The sequence below is a fragment of the Saccoglossus kowalevskii genome, chromosome 3 (genome assembly GCF_978046115.1).
Source record: "Saccoglossus kowalevskii chromosome 3, keSacKowa6.1, whole genome shotgun sequence".
In the NCBI taxonomy this organism is placed as follows: domain Eukaryota; kingdom Metazoa; phylum Hemichordata; class Enteropneusta; family Harrimaniidae; genus Saccoglossus; species Saccoglossus kowalevskii.
In genome coordinates this window covers 30,226,718-30,247,127 of record NC_140643.1, presented here as the reverse complement: position 1 = coordinate 30,247,127, position 20,410 = coordinate 30,226,718, and the positions used below count along the sequence as shown (strand labels likewise).

The 20,410-nt window shown below is 36.6% G+C and overlaps 2 protein-coding genes across 3 annotated transcripts; both read right to left on the bottom strand.

Moving 5' to 3' along the window:
* Positions 1-661: 661 nt before the first annotated feature.
* LOC102805167 (large ribosomal subunit protein eL29-like) lies at positions 662-14,893 on the bottom strand. Its single transcript, XM_085497029.1, has 4 exons — positions 14,793-14,893; positions 12,556-12,615; positions 11,519-11,583; positions 662-861 (listed from the first exon to the last, which is right to left on the bottom strand). The coding sequence occupies exons 2-4, from the start codon at positions 12,590-12,592 to the stop codon at positions 781-783; spliced, it is 183 nt and encodes a 60-aa protein (XP_085353155.1). The 5' UTR covers positions 12,593-12,615; positions 14,793-14,893; the 3' UTR covers positions 662-780.
* A 1,920-nt stretch (positions 14,894-16,813) lies between these two features.
* Positions 16,814-19,666, bottom strand: LOC100378731 (tubulin alpha chain, testis-specific). 2 transcript variants are annotated; one of them, XM_002738129.4, is made up of 4 exons: positions 19,547-19,666; positions 18,359-18,581; positions 18,080-18,228; positions 16,814-17,878 (listed from the first exon to the last, which is right to left on the bottom strand). In XM_002738129.4, the coding sequence occupies exons 1-4, from the start codon at positions 19,547-19,549 to the stop codon at positions 16,898-16,900; spliced, it is 1,356 nt and encodes a 451-aa protein (XP_002738175.1). In that variant the 5' UTR covers positions 19,550-19,666; the 3' UTR covers positions 16,814-16,897. The 2 variants fall into 2 exon arrangements, with proteins under 2 accessions (XP_002738175.1, XP_002738174.1); XM_002738128.4 differs by lacking the exon at positions 19,547-19,666 and adding an exon at positions 18,657-18,781.
* Between the last annotated feature and the right edge of the window lie 744 nt (positions 19,667-20,410).

Below are 20,410 nucleotides of genomic sequence, written 5' to 3'. Positions count from 1 at the left end.
AATCAATAACTACCCTTTTCAGTGGGACACAGATCTAAAATGGGAAACGTGAGGGTGGGCAAAACAGAGTTATAGTTTAAATGAACCATTTTGATCATTATCAAATATTGGTTGCATGGTCTTAAATTGTATTACTTGGTCATGTTCAGAGTTGTGCCTTCATTTTTTTTTTAATACCAAACTTGTGTTGACCAAGTGTCAAATTAACAACCGACCAACTTACATGAAAAATTATTTCTCAACAAAGCAGTAACTTTGCTGAACCAAACTCGCAGTATTAAACACATTTTGCCTACTAACATACAGTAACTGAATTTTTAAGGATCAAGAGTTGAACCAAAAATCCATCTTCCGATTTCATATCGTCTCTCTTTTCATGAACCTGTGCGGCAAATCTGTTCATCTTATTGAGCGTCATAGCAAATTCGTGGCCCAATAAAATTTACCAAACTACTAGTTCCTCAAACATAGTAAGATATTTTTCAAGATCACTTTTTCAATGTATGATTTTGTTTTATTGGTCAATGACGTGCCAGAGAAATTTGTGTGTGCCGCTGATAATGGCTTTGATGGTAGAATGATTAAACACACACTGATTAAACACCCACTCACACCCTTGATAAACCAAACATAGTATTAAAACATATTCAGCAAAACAAAATACTGTCTTAACTGTCTGCAGTTTTTATTAACATCAAGAAAATCTACAAAGGATGTTGATAGACATATTCTTCAATACAGCAAACAGTCTTTGATGTTAACAGTAGATCCGGTCAGGGTTTATTCTTTCTTGACCTGCTGTGGATGGCGTACATTGTGTTTCTTTGCAAACCTCATGTTTTTTAAGAATTTTTGATCCACCTGCAAAAATAAGAAGACAAGGTTTCAGAAAAACAGGTTTATTTCCATACTGTATAAATATGCTCACTATTTTACTCTAAGATATGCTAAATTACGGGAAGGCTGACATGACGCAAGACAGCAGCAGGTAGCCATGCAGTCCGATCTCATTCTACAGCGTATATATGTAGATGGGGTGCAATTTTAATTTGATTATTGTGGCTCATTAATATTGACTGAAAAACAACCATGTAGCGCAGCTATAAATCAATAATTCCAATCCAAGCTAAAAATACTGCAATGTTGTAGTTCATTAGCAAAGAATGTACTCCAGCATAGACTTCCTGACAGCATTCTAGACCTCCTGGTGAGCCAACAGAGCTGTCCTAATTAGGGTTTATACCAAGAAGCTAAACTAACAACTCTTTACGATTGAAAGCTAAATAAAGCAGCTGAAACTTTGAGAAAATATAGAAATGACAGTGTAGGAAATTCCTGCCCGTCCGCACGCCCGAGACGGGTAACTTTCGTATCGGACTGGTTGGATTTCAAACTTCCCTGTCCGGTGGTCGGGTAACATGTTACCACATTCTTTCGCCGAAATTAAAATAAAAACAAGCTACCATTCTTTATATGTGCTCTAAACATTTTAAACAGAAACGTGATCAGCCAAAACTATGAAAATATTGCATTGCCGTTGCACATCGCGACTTGCCGACACGCATTCTCAACCCACAACACGGAATCCATTGACTTATTAACATAATAGGTACGTGACCTCGGGTCAGGTCCTATCTCCCATGGTGCAGTGACACTTCCGGTGACCCCTGACCAGTTCTATCGTTGAGTAGTTTGTTTACAAAGTTTTCATTTCGCGTACAACATGTATCGTTTTTTGGGGATAGACCCTCCAACAAAGAAACAGAAGTCGAGCATCGATAGAATTGCGGCAAATAAGGAGTATGACCAGTCAAAGCGTACTCGCAAAATCGTTCCAAGCTGGAAGACGGAGTTCAAAGAATGGCTGGTCACCGATGTAGCCCTGCGTACAGCGCTGTGTTTACGGGGACGCGTTCGGTTGATAGATGTCCCAACCACAGCCCTGCGTATAGACAAAGTCGGGGAGCGCACCGTAATTGGTGCGCAAGTTAAAAATAAGTAGTTTTCCAGCCGAAATCGGTTGAAATGACGATAGTTATCCGTAACAACCATTACAAAGTTATCTGAAACTTGAAATGTCTTTAAAAAGCGACTAGTAAAGACGGACAAAATGTAAACGCGTTGATACCGGAGGAATTATCCACCAAACGCCGCCATTTTTAATTTCATTCACGCAAGAGAATGTGTTTGTTTTTAGGGCAAAGTAGCCGATTCCATCCACAATTGGACTCCGAACTGGGAGTTCTGGATATATCTGGTGATCGATCATCATTTTTGGTACCTGGGCATGTTATTTCATTAAAAAAATTATATTTTTCAAAGTCCTGGACTTTGTCTATGGAGGTACGCAGGGCTGTGGTGGGGACATCTATCAACCGAACGCGTCCCCGTACACACAGCACTGTATGCAGGGCTAGTCACCGATGACACCGGTAATCATACGGTGTATTGCCGTATCTGCTGGGCTATTTACGGGCCGTTATCAAACCGCAAAATACCAGACAAACTCCGTAAGTACGGAAAGGGATCGTTTGTAACCGACTGTACCAATTTAAGACATGATGCCCTCACATGCCATGAAATGTCAATTGGTCATAAACAAGCCAAATCGATATTCGACGCAAAGAATGCTCCACCCACAGTCACTTGGGGGCTGAAAATCAATAAATAGTTAAATACTAATTTTTTTAAAAAACCAAGTTTTATGGAAGGACAGAGGAGAAAGAAGTTGAGTGCTATACAGGCAGTAGATGAAGCAGTAGAGCAGCAGAGAGCTGCTGAAACACTTGATGAGGAGGAAGTTGCAGAAGCTGAAACAGATGGTGATGGTGATGCTCATTTGGTAGCTGGATTAGATTCTGACTATGGTTCAGATTTTTCTGATCTAGCTGAGAGCAACAGTGACACAGACGTCTGATATATCATGTTCTGAATATGCATGTTCTCTACAGCTACTTTGTTGTTAAAATAAACCGTGCATAGTATATTGTATACAACTTGTGTTTATTTGTGTGTGTGTGTGTGCGAAAATAATTGAAAAAATGTGCGAGACTGGTAACATTTTAGCAGGGCTTGTAACTTTTGAAAGTTACCAGCCCTGATGTCTGGTATGTAATCTGGACAAATTTCCTACACTGGAAATGAGAAGTATTTTCTAACTTCCAATTTCCTAACTTGTACAACAAGTATTGATTGTGGCCAAAGCTTTGTAGGGAATCAATTGCACATTATTTTCTGACACAAAAAATATAATATCTACATGAAATAGTATTTGAGCCAAATAGCAATTTTATATTGATTACAAGTTTCCTTCATCTGCCATCCAGAGATGAATTTTATTATTTTTGCGCAAGCATTGCATCCCCCCCCCCCCTATTCCTACGCGTTTTACAATACATGTCCATTCAGAAAATGATTTTCACGGCAAGATCCTGCGGATCAAAAATTTGATTTTGAACTTTAATTTTCCCCCTTTTTATTGTTCAGTTCTGTTCTGTTCAGTTCAATGGTGTGATCAGGTCACCGAATCGCTCACAGAATCCTGTTATAAAATCAATAACCAATGTTAACAATTTTCAACTTATTTTAGTGCACACTAGACTGAGTTGTTGTATAGCAGTTTTTTTTACTTGTGTTACCACCACTAGGTTTAGTTGTGGTTAACATACATCTGAAGCAGAATTCCAACAGCAATGCATGGTGGGATTTATTGCAGTAAAGACAAACAGTTGAGATTAATGGTGCAACACCTTAGCTATCGATTCTTGGTGGAAACCTTAAAACTGGTTTCAAAATTTTACTAAGAGCTGAGCCTAAACTAAAAATAGTTCAAATGTAGATTCCAATACAAAACAAAAAATGTTTGATTTTTAATGAGTGAGATATACTGACATTCAGTTTATTTTATTTTAACAAATAAAAATAACAAGCTGAAAGTTGCATTTTTGGGAAATTTTATCAGTGAAGAACCAAAATATCTCTGAAATAATGTCTTGCATTTTGTATTTGAATACTTCTGATTGAAAGCAATGTTTTCAGTGCTATTTACCTCTATAATGTCGTTTCTGTAAAATTAAATCAAGTTTAACACAAAGAGATATATAGTTCATTAAATATGTACAGTGTGATTTGGAATAAATTTATTCAGATAAATTTAACAGTGAATAAAAAAAAAAATTTTTTTTTAAAGCAAACTACACATGTGTTCTACATGGATATAGAAATGTGCATATAAGTAACACATCACTTTGCATCAAAGTTTTACTTATGTTGAAATATGTTTTTTTTATGCAAGCCCTTGATAGCTAACCAGCAGGGGGTGAGGTGAAGGATAATACAATCAGGTTCAATTTCAAGTTTAAATGGCCAAGATAATCAGTATTGTTCATGTCGCATACACTTGGATTTATCTTTTGTTTGTAATTTTGATCCAATAAATGTATTCATTCTGAAATAAAGCTCATAAAACCACACTCCTTCAGATTAAATTAATATCAAACACAGGGGAAGCCATGCAAAATGCACCAGCCGCAAGGTCACAGTATTATGGGAGCACCTGCATTAAATCAGTTTTAGATCAATGAACTTGAATTTTAACAAAAAACTATAGCAGGGTCAATGAACTTGGAATATTACCAAAAACCTTAGCGGGGTCAATGTTCCCAATCCAGAGTAAGGTGAATTAGCTGCAAGCATGCAATGAATATTGAATACAGAAACAAACTTAAGCGATGCAATGAATAGTAATGCGTAATTTTAATAATTGTAAAAGCCTGCTTTCGCAATTTCTACCGTGCCACTTGGGATAGTAAAGCACTGTGAAACACACTCATATTTATTCTTTCAACATCCTACTGTTGTCAATCATCCAAAAACAAACAGATGCACAAGAGAGATGTTTGATTGGATGGTTGTAAATTTTTTCATTTTACATTAAAAACTTTCATTTTGAGTAAGAAATACGTTTTCTGCATCTTAATTTTGTAATGAAGAAAAGACATTTTGCCAAATTAGGGAGGGGGGGGGGGGTTCATGGCAGTGATGATTTCAAATGAATATCAAGGTCTGAAAAACCAAGGTCAATGAACCTACTTGACTGCTGGCACATGTGTGAAAGAACAATTTTCAAAGACGCCTTTTTTTGGTGGGGGGGGGGGGGGGTGCTCCATCAAGTTCCACACTTTCACAACTCAAAGGCTATCCATTTACCAAGCTAGAGTACAAGACTTCTTGTTTATTATATCAGTCCTGTTTCAACCGGTATATCCCCTCTGACTGAAAATGTAGCTTTTGTAAGGCCAGACTTTTAATATTCCTTGTTTCGTGAACCCGCCGAATGAACAGGAGCCGAAAATGAAATACAAATAAACTTTTCTTTCAGTGTAATTTCTCGCGCCTGCCGACTTGGAAGTGTAAAAAATTGCTAAAAAAATATTATTTTTATCTTCATTTTTTGACCGCCCGCCGCATAACAAATCCAAGTTGCATTTTCGTGGGAGTATCATGATCAAAGTACCGAAGTCTTGCGCAGATGAGAAACAAGGTTATACATGGAATAAAATTTATATTTCATTTCTTCTCTCCAATCAATGATCTTACTTACAATTCTTTGAGAATCACACAAATGTAATGGGGGAAAAAAAGAATTAATATTTTTTTTTTCCCCCGGCCCTCCTCAAAAAAATTGCCTTATAAAAACTCAAGAAACAAGGAATAAAAAAAAGTCTGGCCTAATGTATGAAATAACAAACGCTGGAGGTGTGTTATGACTAAACTAATTCAGTTTCATGATACACAAAGCATAAATGAAATTTGTGGTTTGTGTACATTTTTGTGAACAATTTACATATTCCGATCAATTTCATCAAAACTGGTAATTATTCAATGTATTAGTCCAGTTACAAGTATTTTACTTGCTTTTACTACATTGCAAAAGTGTCCTACCATATTTGACATTTCCATATAAGAATTTCATGCAAGGTAGAGAGATATCTGAGCCTTAAAAAGTAGTTACAGATTGATTGTTGCCATACTTGCAGTTATGATTGTTTCCAAACATGAAAATCAATTACAACAATTCTCACCATCCCAAATTTGAAATAACCACAAAATGCAACAAAAAAATACATTAGCTTACAATAAGTATAACTGTCAAAAATGACGGGGGAAAAATAACAATATTACATAAAATATTTTGGCCAATATATCTATTTTAATAAATTAATGGGCGTCACTGCTTCACATACGCTTTCATACAATGATACACACAAGGTAAAAAATATTCAAATTGAATCATCAATTGCAAATACCATAGGCAGAAAATGTAATGACAAATCATTTTGGACGTAGACTATTTTATTGCATACTTGCTGACAAATATTTTGTTGGATGATTTATTTAAAAGAGATGCTGCAAATAGTTGCATAAGTTTGTGCAGGGTGTGAGTTGATATTCATCTAAAATCTACAAATGCAATAAGCATACTATACCCACCTACTGTAAAATTCCTAATTGAGGCCGCGGCTTTAATTAAAATTCAATTTTTTAATCGGTGAATCAGATTCGTGAAGTCTAGGTGCGGCTTTCATTAGAACATTCACTTTGGTAACGGTGGGAAAATATTTCCCAGAACAATGGCCTGAAGGGATAATGACATGCTAATGAGATGCATGACATTTGATTACAACTTGAAAAAAACTTTGTTGCAATTCTATGTGCTCTTTCTGAGAAAATGTTAGAGATGTAAAGGAAATGTCACCGGAACCGGCAATAAGAGACTATACCCGCTTTTCCGGCTGCGTCTGAAACATGGACTGAAAAGGTATATTCACTGGATTTTATTTTCACTGAATAATTCCTTTACTGAAAATTAATTCCAAGCAAAAATGAAGTATTCTACAGCATGTTTACAGAAAGTCTTGGGATACCTTCAACAGATGAAGAGATGTACCTGGCAAAGATGAACTCAAAGAGAACACACAGACAAAGACAAGCTGGATATACTCAACACCTGTTTTATGGTAATAAATTAGACACTATTCCCACGGTACATTGCAAACTGGCCAGGGTAGCCTTCATTCAAGATGCCTAGTGGATGCGACACCTTGCATAAACTGTAATGGCAAGGCTGTAACATCTGTAAATCATTTTGGTTACTGACTTTTACATCCCAAATTTGAATTTTACTAACCGACTCGTAATGTTCATATCTAGCAAAGCCATGTAACTACATATCATATTTCGATATGGTACACTGAATGTTTCTTAGCGCCAGGTTTTAACCAATAAACGTGCGTTGTCTGAAAATATTTCGAGTTTGAGATAGATCAACTACTTTTATACATACACCATCTCTTAGTAGTGCATGTGATTACAAAAATTACCTAGGTGTTTCTACGGTCAAAATAATATTTTATTGATTCTATATGCAACAAATGCAATTATTGGTTCAAATGTACCGTATTTGTCTTCAATTAGGCGCCACTTTGTTACACTTTCATGTCATGGTGGCGCTTATTTGTGGTTAAATTTGAGCAACTTTGTTTCAAATGGCGCTTATTTCAAGCACTTCAAGTTCTAGTACCGGTAATTGTGTTCCAAGCCATTGTTTTTGATCCATTCCGGTGATAGATTATTGACAATATTTTACATTACAGTCTGACGCTTAGTCACTGTAGCCTTTATTTTAAATACTGAGTAAATGACCCGTTTTCAGACAGTTTAGAAAGTTATACAAAAAATATCATTCTTTAGAAAACATTCACAGTTTGCCGTACAATCAACAGAAAAATAAAACAAACACAAATTCAACGCTTAGTAGTCAATGATCACGGTAGCAAAATCCGGTCATGCTGCATTCCACGGTTACGATTATTACTCAGTATTATAATAACGTACAAAAAATAAAATGCAAGTAAAATTCAACTTAATTTCATCGTAAGCGAATGATTCTGGTCGCATGTAAACGCTCGACGCGATTCGATGTCTGCCATGCTTCCTGTCTAGGACTTGACCTGGAACGCGTTTTTTGACCTGATAGGTCAAGTCGTTAATTAACCAATCAAAATGCTGGATGATGCCAACGTGATCAAATTACCATAGCTCATTTAAATAATGTATGAACGCAATGCGGAAGTGATTTGCCGATGTTTGCGATATTTTGGCTTTGATTTTGGTGGGAAAAACGGCATGATTTTTTTTTCAAATCAAGAAATTAGTTATTTTTGGAAAGTAAACTGAGCATTTAAAGAATAATTTAACACTGTTTACTGTGACAACAGCGCATTTGAAACAGAACATTTTCGCGTTGTTTTAATTTCGTTTTTATGGACTTACTCAGTGTAGGAAATTTGTCCAGATTACATACCAGACATCAGGGCTGGTAACTTTCAAAAGTTACAAGCCCTGCTAAAATGTTACCAGTCCCGCACATTTTTTCAATTATTTTCGCACACACACACACACACAAATAAACACAAGTTGTATACAATATACTATGCACGGTTTATTTTAACAACAAAGTAGCTGTAGAGAACATGCATATTCAGAACATGATATATCAGACGTCTGTGTCACTGTTGCTCTCGGCTAGATCAGAAAAATCTGAACCATAGTCAGAATCTAATCCAGCTACCAAATGAGCATCACCATCACCATCTGTTTCAGCTTCTGCAACTTCCTCCTCATCAAGTGCTTCAGCAGCTCTCTGCTGCTCTACTGCTTCATCTACTGCCTGTATAGCACTCAACTTCTTTCTCCTCTGTCCTTCCATAAAACTTGTTTTTTTAAAAAAATTAGTATTTATTGATTTTCAGCCCCCAAGTGACTGTGGGTGGAGCATTCTTTGCGTCGAATATCGATTTGGCTTGTTTATGACCAATTGACATTTCATGGCATGTGAGGGCATCATGTCTTAAATTGGTACAGCCGGTTACAAACGATCCCTTTCCGTACTTACGGAGTTTGTCTGGTATTTTGCGGTTTGATAACGGCCCGTAAATAGCCCAGCAGATACGGCAATACACCGTATGATTACCGGTGTCATCGGTGACTAGCCCTGCGTACAGTGCTGTGTGTACGGGGACGCGTTCGGTTGATAGATGTCCCCACCACAGCCCTGCGTACCTCCATAGACAAAGTCCGGGACTTTGAAAAATATAATTTTTTTAATGAAATAACATGCCCAGGTACCAAAAATGATGATCGATCACCAGATATATCCAGAACTCCCAGTTCGGAGTCCAATTGTGGATGGAATCGGCTACTTTGCCCTAAAAACAAACACATTCTCTTGCGTGAATGAAATTAAAAATGGCGGCGTTTGGTGGATAATTCCTCCGGTATCAACGCGTTTACATTTTGTCCGTCTTTACTAGTCGCTTTTTAAAGACATTTCAAGTTTCAGATAACTTTGTAATGGTTGTTACGGATAACTATCGTCATTTCAACCGATTTCGGCTGGGAAACTACTTATTTTTAACTTGCGCACCAATTACGGTGCGCTCCCCGACTTTGTCTATGGAGGTACGCAGGGCTGTGGTTGGGACATCTATCAACCGAACGCGTCCCCGTAAACACAGCACTGTACGCAGGGCTACATCGGTGACCAGCCATTCTTTGAACTCCGTCTTCCAGCTTGGAACGATTTTGCGAGTACGTTTTGACTGGTCATACTCCTTATTTGCCGCAATTCTATCGATGCTCGACTTCTGTTTCTTTGTTGGAGGGTCTATCCCCAAAAAACGATACATGTTGTACGCGAAATGAAAACTTTGTAAACAAACTACTCAACGATAGAACTGGTCAGGGGTCACCGGAAGTGTCACTGCACCATGGGAGATAGGACCTGACCCGAGGTCACGTACCTATTATTATGTTAATAAGTCAATGGATTCCGTGTTGTGGGTTGAGAATGCGTGTCGGCAAGTCGCGATGTGCGACGGCAATGCAATATTTTCATAGTTTTGGCTGATCACGTTTCTGTTTAAAATGTTTAGAGCACATATAAAGAATGGTAGCTTGTTTTTATTTTAATTTCGGCGGAAGAATGTGGTAACATGTTACCCGACCACCGGACAGGCAAGTTTGAAATTCAACCAGTCCGATACGAAAGTTACCCGTCTCGGGCGTGCGGACGGGCAGGAATTTCCTACACTGACTTACTGCGAAATTAAAAACCACGCTGATATTTTCTACAGTAGACTAAAAAGACGTGTTTCAAGAGATTATAGACCGATTTCTTAAAAATTGTTAGAAACAAAACCATTTTTTTTACATAAAAACCATTCGTACAGTAACAGCGAGGGACTTACGCGATCGCGTCCATCGCTACGAACCGGTAGTCGATCCGCCGGCGCCCAATTCACGATCATTACGTGCCAAAATTTCAACTTTGTCTGGCGCATAATTGAGGTGTAAAATACAAAGTTTTTGTGGCACTGGCGCCTAATTGAAGGTGGCGCTTAACTGAAGACAAATACGGTAATTCAATTGGAAATGTACTTCTGATACTGCAAATACATTTTGTGTATGAAACAATAGATACGGATAGAAAATGAGGAACAGTTTTCTAATGTTATGACTGAGACAAAGGATAAGGTCATATGTCACTGACCCTATGAAGAAACCTTGTCCCCAAGACGAGCATTTGTAATGCAGTTTGGTTTCTCATACAGGAATGAGCATGCTAAACGAACTGGCATGCTGAGGTGAGATTTAAGCTGACATTTACGTTCATGAATCCTCCCCCTACAGCATCACAGTGCAATCTTTGCACAGAGACAGGGTTCAGAAACAGCCCTGGAAATCTATCTAAAACCGGCAGCAACATGCCATAATAAAAACATTACAGAATAGACACCAACTTGCAACTCACTACATTCCTTATTACGCATTGACAAATGTTGCTTCTAATCAATCTGATTACCAACTGATGATAAGCAATCATTTTTGTATCAGACAGTGATGAAATTAAAATTCTAGAATTGCACAAGAGAGAAGATGTACTTAATCTAGTTCATACCAAGGATATACATTAATTACATGAATTTCTATTAGTAATATTAAATACATTATGCGATCAATTACAGAACTGTTAATCATTCAAACGAACCGAGCTTCAGCCCCTCAGAGTTGGGATAATTGAGATTTGACTATTTATGACGACGACTATAAGTTCAGCATTTCTGTGACCATTTGGGGCGTGCTACTCTGCCAGAAAAGGCAACTCACTGAAGTAAAGATAGAACAGTAGGCGGCTAATCACATGACCATTGCAAGAAAACTAAGTTCGACGAGAAAAACGAGGGCAACATTACTATTACAAGGCTTTGAAACACAGTCCTGCATCAAATAATTTCTACGCAACACTAGAAGTTTGATTCAGGTCTGTCAAAGTCAAGTCAACCAGAAGCCACTTACCAATAGACACGATTGGTTGGTAAAGAACAATTGTGATTATAAAATGCCCACTAGAGGGCAGTAGATGCATACACTTCATTATAATATTACTGAAACTTACCCCTTTTAATGATGGATATCGATGCGACTTTGGCCTCTTGATACCATTACGATGGTTTTTGTAATCTGACAACAGAACATTGATGAGAAAAATACAATCACCTTTCTTGATCCATTTAATCTATTTCTACTGCTTTTATTGTTTGTGTTGGGTTTGTTGTTAAAATTTTCATCAAAAAAATATAATCCTTTGAAAAGCAGTTTATGCAGAGACTAAACAGCTATTATGTACACAACAAATATAGTAGCAAGTCACTATGAAATTGATATAAACTGAAGCACAAATCACAGCATTACCGGGATGGGACAACATTTCCAGCCTCTGTAAATTTGCCAGCATGTGTCTGTCGTAAACAAGGACTGCTTGTATTATGGTATGAAAGTAAAAAGCATTCTTTATACGAATCAGTCTCAAATACAAGTATTACAACAAAATATTCAGATTCAGATTTGAACACTATTTGTATTTCATTAATAAAGCTCTAAATCATGGTGCAAGTACACCTTCCCTGTTCTCAATGGCGGATGACGTCTTCTGTAAGCTAATCTGGCTTAATTTTATTGAAGTGACAGCATGTAATCTGAGCAGTTTTTATAAGGGGCATAGAGCTACTTTTAGTCAATGTGAACACATATTAAACCATGTAATATTGATCGAAAATGACCTGAGCCAGTCACCTCTGTGATACCCAAAGTGACCCTTGTGAAAAAAAAAATGACCAGAATAAATACATGTTGGGTAAACATTAAGATGTTCATGCTACACGTGCAAACAGCAGCTGGACAGGTGAAAACAAAATTTAACTACTCTAAATATATGCCATATTACTGATGTTACCACATTCAGAATCTATACCACCACCATGGTACCACATTTATAACTATTGGCTCAGTATTACATTGATTAACAAGTTGGTAAAAACACATCTTGTACTATTTCCAGGGTTCAAATTATACAGGAACTAAAAACATTATAGTGTTTATTTCAATAATTTATTTCATATTTACTAATACTGTTTTCATATCCATGATACTTACTCTGATTATGATTTGTATGATTTTTTGACTTGGCCATGATGTCTGTTACTATTCAGCAACCTGTAATGAAAGATACCCATCGCAAGTATGTTACAGAAATTTCAATCTTTAAAAGGCTCAAAAAAGGAAACTTTCAGAAATATAAAACTTCTTTTTAACATTTCTACAGCGAGTTGTCAGCCTGAATTCTGAGTATTCTGGTGTAACAATACTTGGTGACAAAATCAGACAAAAAAGAATTCGGCTATGGTATTTCAATCAATGACATGACTCCATCATACTTGCATGTCTCTCAGTAGATGGAGCACAGGAAACTAACTAACTTGGTAAAATGCAAACTACAAGTTAGAAATTAATAGGACTTCTGCAGGTGGCATTAGCTGTATGGAAGCTCAATTTATTCAATACCACAACATGATTTCTTAATGCTTATGGATGTAATCCAGAAACACTATCAGATCTGAATTTGAATCAAGATTGCACAACTGCACTCTCGGCAACTTGTAAATTGAATAAAATGTCAGAATTACGAGTGACCTTGCAGAAAATCCAGTCACTGCCTGCAGGGAGGTAAGTTCAGACGGAGAGTAAGATCAGTGGACATGTGCAAGCTGTGAAGGAATCCTAATTATGCCTGCAAGTACATTTCAAACAAAGTTTTTTTTTTCTCTGCAGGCAGTCCATCCAGACTTGCATTTATGGATAAACCAACCAAATATTACTTTGATGTACAGATGAAAACATGCAAATAGGTAGAATTTGTTTCCGGGCACATCAATAACTCCAACTATTTGGTTATTCAGTAACAATTGTAATAAAATAACAAATAATTTCATTGCATTTGTAAAAAAAAAAAAAAAATTTTACATTTGGGTTTCTGAAGGACCAGCTTACTACATTAATACTGTAAAATACTTTATTTTAGCTGAAAAGGTTTTTTGGGTGTTTTGTTTGGAATTTATTTTCACCGATTTTTGACGAGTTGAGTGTAAAATGTAGGAAAAAAAGTATATTCGCTGGAATCTATTTTCACTGAAGCATCCCTTCAGCGAAAATAACTTCCAAGAGGAATTAAAGTATTCTACAGTAGTTGAATTCTTTCAAAATTTTGTATCACCTTTATTGTGATCTTGATATAATTAATAAGAGGCAGGGAATAAAAACAAGACATTTTGCGTTATATAAATTAGTGTGATTTGAACATTTCCATAGTACTAGTTGTATACTTTGCATTTCAGCCCTGATCTTACAACAGACATTTTCACTGTCCATAGTTGGGTTGTTTTGACAGTAACTGTAACTCCACACTCTTGAATTTAATTAATGCAAATTTGTTGAATCAGTGGAAGGTATCCATGGTGGGTTGAGCCAATCATGGTCAGGACACTTTCTCATGTGTATTCAATTCTGGACACTGCTAGACAGCATCTTCAGTGTCAAATAACAAAACTATCAGTTGTAACAGCACAAAACAGCTAAGCCTTACTGCGTTCAGAAAACACATTTGAGAGTTCCTAGGCTAGAGATAGAATTACAATTCCTGCCTTTCAAAATTGAATTCTAATAATGGTATTGATCAAAACAAGTTTGACTAATGTGTGCATGGAACTCAGCACAGCCTCAGAGGCCATATTCATACAAATTTATATCAAGTATTTTTTATTGTATTTACTTCATTGCATTTCATCATGCATACATTGCCTTTTCTAGAATAAATACATATGCAATTGTTTTCCTCAAACAGATTAGACAATTTATTGAGGAACTAGTTTGAATTTAAAATCCCAGTCACCATAATTTCCTTTACTCACTGTCTGTGGCGCAGTTTTACTCAAACGTTGATTTTGATTTTCAATAGTGATCACATTCACTCCAGACTTTCTATAATTAATAATACTAGGGATGTATTCAGACTAGTGGCGTACTGAAAGAAGGTTTATGTCGCCAAATAAAAACAAGGTAAAGTACGGATCAGAAAACGACTTGAACTTATCTAAAAGAGTGTTGGTACAAGTTGTGTTGATGTACATTTGGGCAAGGTTCGAAGTTGTAAACATGATGGGGGATGTGTTAACTTTAGACGGATCATTGTACATTATTTAGGGGTCAACCATACGAAAATTTAGGACATCACACTGATAGTTTATTACTTAACAAAAATCGCCACAATTAAATAATGGATGGTTGGAAAATAGAGGTGAACTCATTCGGATTTAACAGAGGGTCAACAACATTACCTGACTGCTTCAAAATGGCGGATCAGAGAGAACGTCAATGGGGGCGCTGTTATAAGTGTCGACAATTTAGAGGGCGCCATGGCTATTACCCATGACAACTTGAAAACACCCATACTCGATTTGGTATTTCAAAATAGACCCAACTTATTGGTCCCCTTATATAAAACCAATGTGCATAAAACACAATAGCAGTCTTAAAGATAAATCAAGTAAAACTACTTAAATAAATCACGGTTACAATGTATATCCATGTGTGTTTCTTCTGAAATTTTGATAAAATGTGTCAACAGTTGGTGCCACACCATAAACCCTACAATATGGCAGGTTATATGGACACACACATTTCTTATGTGCATAATGACCAAAAACAAGAATATTTAATAATTTTAAAGATAATTTTTTTTTACAGTGCTTACACAGCACGACGTTTGATTTAGAAATTTATAACACATTTCTTCCTTGTGTTACATTCAAATCAGCAGAAGTTTTCTTTGGCGAGAGAAGACCTTTGGTAACATTCACCAGTTTCTGTGGTTTCCCTCAGTAATGGCTAATGTAACATACATCCCTTCAAATATATTCAAAATACTTGAAACCAATCATTCATTTAAATAGACTATGAATATTGCAAGTAGTGGCATCACTAGTTCTGCAGCGAATATTTACATTTTGAAACATATCAATTTTTAGATACCAAGAAAAATGTCACAGTGATTCAAAGGTAACACTGACTGTTGTGGAATTCACCCACCAAAGCATTGTGATTAGTCATATCATTTTCAATCGTCATATAAAATTCATAAAAGTTTTATATAAAACACATTCATGCCTTAAATAGTGCATGAATCTTATTCTTCAGATGCAATTTTTGTTTTGATAGCAAATGAATTTACCTTTCAAACTAGATAGCGCCCTCTAGTGATGCCCCTGGACAGTATCAGGTTTTTGAACAGCAGGTAAGTGGAAGATGTAGGCATCTAGTAATGTGGACAGGTGTTAATGAAATAAAGTTGTTGAAATACAGACTTCCAGCTTACAATATCATCGATGTAGTTAACTAATGACTGAAGGCTTTTTGACTAAAGGTAATTCCATTGGAGCATTACATTAACAATGTGTACTTGGTTAGACAAGCAAGTATTGCTGTTCTGCTTGTCAGAAAATGTACTGACTGGGAGTTCTCACCTCTGACATCAAATTACAAAATTATATCCATGGAATCTACCAGATCATCATATTCTTGCAAATGTTATCTTTTGAATGAACTTGCAACAAAGGGAAATTTATAACATTGTACCGGTAGTTATTAACTTGTCTGTACTATATTTTGCATGGAATACTGGTATATATTTTTTTAAGGATGCACAGGTAAACTGGATATTTTGCCAGATAATTTTGTGACTTTATTATTGAAATTTGGGAAACCAAGCTAATTTTTCAGTTGTGAACTCCATGCCCTCTATTGACAGTGCTTCTGTGACATCAAAAATACAGCATATGGGTTAAAGAAATGTCTTTCAAATTAACAACTGCTCATTTTTTCAGTCGTTCAAATGGAATATAGTAAAAACCTTTCAGAAATGGTTCATTATACTTTTCATTGCTGGCTTACAGATCCAATTGGATATTCAACCTATGTCATCTATTTACTTCATCAGAAGCATTTTGCCACTAGAGAGCGCAACTTATAAGGTGTAAGAAGCCTATTTCTATGGAAACTAGATTAGACACCAATTTTTTAATTACCGTTTACACAGCAAATATATTGCACATGGTAACAATATCAAAAGATTTATATGCTATACTACTTGGCCCTCACCCAATGTGGTGTAGAGATGCGAGAAATGGGTCTTGGCAGCAAAAAATGGCCAGCAGTAGGTTGATAAATAAAAATTCATAAGCTATCCAGTAAAGTCTGCAACAATAGTAAACAAGTGCAAGCTGTGAAACAAGTTCAAGCCATTACAGAGGACTATTTTTGGAGATCATGTCTGGGTAGAGAAACTACGCACACAACTTAATTTTCCCTTTTTCAAAATATGATCATTTTATTTCAATTCATTAAAGCCATCTGATGTTGCAATGGTCAATTTGTAGTTAGTTTTCTAGTACTCTTCTCCTTCTTCTTCAGCCTCACCCTCAACTGAATCAACACCAACTTCTTCATAATCTTTCTCCAAAGCAGCAAGATCTTCACGAGCTTCGGAAAACTCTCCTTCTTCCATACCCTCACCAACATACCAATGGACAAAGGCACGTTTGGCATACATCAAATCAAACTTATGATCAAGGCGAGCCCAAGCTTCAGCAATAGCAGTAGTGTTGCTCAACATGCAGACAGCACGTTGTACCTTAGCTAGATCCCCACCTGGTACAACAGTAGGTGGTTGGTAGTTTATACCAACTTTGAAGCCAGTTGGGCACCAATCAACAAACTGGATAGTACGCTTGGTCTTGATGGTAGCAATGGCAGCATTGACATCCTTTGGAACCACATCACCACGATACAGCATACAACAAGCCATGTACTTGCCATGACGAGGATCACACTTCACCATTTGGTTGGCTGGTTCAAAGCAGGCATTAGTAATCTCAGCAACTGACAACTGCTCATGGTATGCCTTCTCAGCAGAGATGACAGGCGCATAAGTTACCAAGGGGAAGTGAATACGAGGATAAGGTACCAAGTTGGTCTGGAACTCTGTCAGATCAACATTCAGGGCACCATCAAAACGAAGGGAAGCAGTAATAGAAGATACGATTTGACCAATCAATCGATTCAGGTTGGTATAGGTTGGTCTTTCAATATCCAAGTTACGACGACAGATGTCATAAATAGCCTCATTATCAACCATGAATGCACAGTCAGAATGTTCCAAGGTGGTATGAGTGGTCAGAATTGAGTTGTAGGGCTCAACAACTGCAGTTGACACTTGTGGAGCTGGATAGATTGCAAACTCCAATTTGGACTTCTTACCATAATCAACGGACAGACGTTCCATAAGGAGAGATGCAAATCCAGAACCAGTGCCACCACCAAAGCTATGGAAAATCAAGAATCCCTGCAGACCTGTACACTGATCAGCCTGAAATAGAAATGCAATTTTGCATTAGGAAAATAATAATAAAAGCAAAATAAAAAATAAAAATAAAAACACTCATCTATACATTTTATAAGACCATTTATATTGATATAATAAAACATGAATATCATTTGATATTTTACCAATAAAAAAAATAATAGCAAGTGTTGGCACCTGATGAAATAAAACAAATAATATACTTACCAGCTTACGAATTCTGTCCAACACAAGATCTACAATCTCTTTACCAATGGTATAATGTCCACGGGCATAGTTATTTGCAGCATCTTCTTTGCCAGTAATCAGCTGCTCAGGATGGAAGAGTTGACGATATGTACCAGTACGAACCTCGTCTACAATGAAATTAAAAATAATTTTACTATACATTTTGAAATGAGTACCTTTTACATGAACCAAGAGCGTCAAAATATACTACATAAGAATATACTATACATGTACATCAAGAGAGGTAAACACACTTACCAACAACTGTTGGCTCCAGATCTACAAACACGGCACGAGGAACATGTTTTCCAGCACCAGTCTCGCTGAAAAAGGTATTGAACGAGTCATCACCACCTCCAATGGTCTTGTCACTTGGCATTTGGCCATCAGGCTGGATGCCATGCTCCAAGCAATATAGCTCCCAGCAGGCGTTACCGATCTGCACACCAGCCTGGCCAACATGGATTGAAATACATTCACGCTGAAATAAAAAAAAAAATGAAGCGATTCATACTTTGAACATTAAATGCAATTTGTGTGCTATGAAAAATCTTACCGGCATATTTTTGTGATAGATATAATAGTTCCACAATAATGATCACTTTTGAAAATATAAGCCCAGACCCAGTGAACAGCTTGAACTTTACTGAGTTCAGTGTTCAAATGAATACATTAGGCGTGTGTCAGCTGTTTTAAACATGAAATTTGACACTGTCAAATTTCTGATTGGTAGAAATGACCAGACACTGCTATATAAGGTTGGGGTATTCGGGAAAACCAGTCCCGACTGATTTGTAACTCGACACGAGTTCAGAGCGGCACGACAGAATGGAATGATTAGGAACGACGTGGGTTTATTAAATTGAATTTTCCGATGGCTATTATACACATTAAATTGATGCAATGTGGGTCGATGCGCATTTGAATTAAAATACACGGAAATAATTACTTCATTTTGACGTTTTCTTATTTTTTTTTTTATTTGTGACACGATGCTTGAATATTGGCGCGAAGCCAGTGTTAATTTAGATATTCGAACTTTAATATTTTTCAGAAAATATACACACGAAATTACACAAATCTATGACAGCTGTTACACTCACATATTGGTCATATATATAAGCTGCATACTCCGACAATATCACAAAGTGAAATAAAACCAGAATGGGGTCAGCAAGGGCATGATCGACGACAAAAGAATTCATATACTCAGCAAAAATTTGTAAACAACATTAAATACGATATTGAAATTAGGGATAAAATAATAAAGTAATACTCTACAAACTGCTAGTAACATCAGGGAAATGTGTCAAATGACCAATAAAAAACGCGCCAAATGTCTAAAATTGTCGTCTGCCCACGACATTTTCAGGGCGAGTTGATAAAAACTGAAAAATAACGGACGTGTATTTACAATCACAGCAAACGCAACATATGCACACTTACCATTTTTGCAAAAACTTATCTAAATCGTACAATAAAGGGAATAGGAGAAAAATCGTCTGAATGCTCTGTGAGATATGTAACGGTTCTCAACAACAGCTCAACTGAATTTACAGAGCTAATGACCTCAGCTTATATAGTGAGTGGTTGCCCAAGGCAACTAGGTCATCGCTGTAGTAACAAACATTACGTCACCTTGATTTTGGGTTATTTGTTATAATTATTATCCACTCACATCACTCCTTTTAAATTTCAAAATATGATTGACAAATCGAACAGAAAGAAAAAGCACGCGACAACTTTCTCTTGGCGCCGACGCCAGCCTGAGGTCACCCTGAAATTAAAAATAAATAACACCCTGAAATTAGTCGCGCGTTCGTTGAACTTTCATGTCGTGTTTCAAGACGGAGATGTGTGCTGAGATCGGGTCGTGGCAATTTTTTTTTCTTCAATCGTGGTCTGACGCGAAATTTTGCGTCAACGTTAGAGATTCTACAAACTCGTTCTTCGAGGAATTATCATATGAAACCTTTCTTAGTAACCGTGTATAAAACAATAAAATTGCCACGACTGGGCCAGTCTAAGATCCGGGATCTTGTGGCGGTTTTTGGTTGAACAAAACATTGCCAACAAGGAAAGTCATAGCTCGAAATAAAGCTGTTATAAGCTATGTGTAACTAATTTAACACAAAAACTTTCTTTTCTTGAAACTTTTATATAAAAAAGGCTTTTAGGAACACAAGGTATTAGAAGTATATCATCCTGCTACAGGTGCCAATTTATGGGAACAACTGAATCTCAATGCACAATGAAGAGTTTGCCAAAGCAGATCATGTTTTAAGAATCTGTTGAGTTCAAAAGATAGTT

Coding starts and splice junctions, on each gene's coding strand:
- LOC100378731 (XM_002738128.4), bottom strand. Junction 18,229..18,358: donor TCTGGAGCCAACAGTTGTTG/GTAAGTGTGTTT, acceptor ATTTCATTGTAG/ACGAGGTTCGTACTGGTACA. Junction 17,879..18,079: donor TGGACAGAATTCGTAAGCTG/GTAAGTATATTA, acceptor TTTCTATTTCAG/GCTGATCAGTGTACAGGTCT.
- LOC102805167 (XM_085497029.1), bottom strand. CDS start 12,592: ATGGCCAAGTCAAAAAATCATACAAATCATAATCAGA. Junction 11,584..12,555: donor TCATACAAATCATAATCAGA/GTAAGTATCATG, acceptor TTCTGTTGTCAG/ATTACAAAAACCATCGTAAT. Junction 862..11,518: donor GATATCCATCATTAAAAGGG/GTAAGTTTCAGT, acceptor TTATTTTTGCAG/GTGGATCAAAAATTCTTAAA.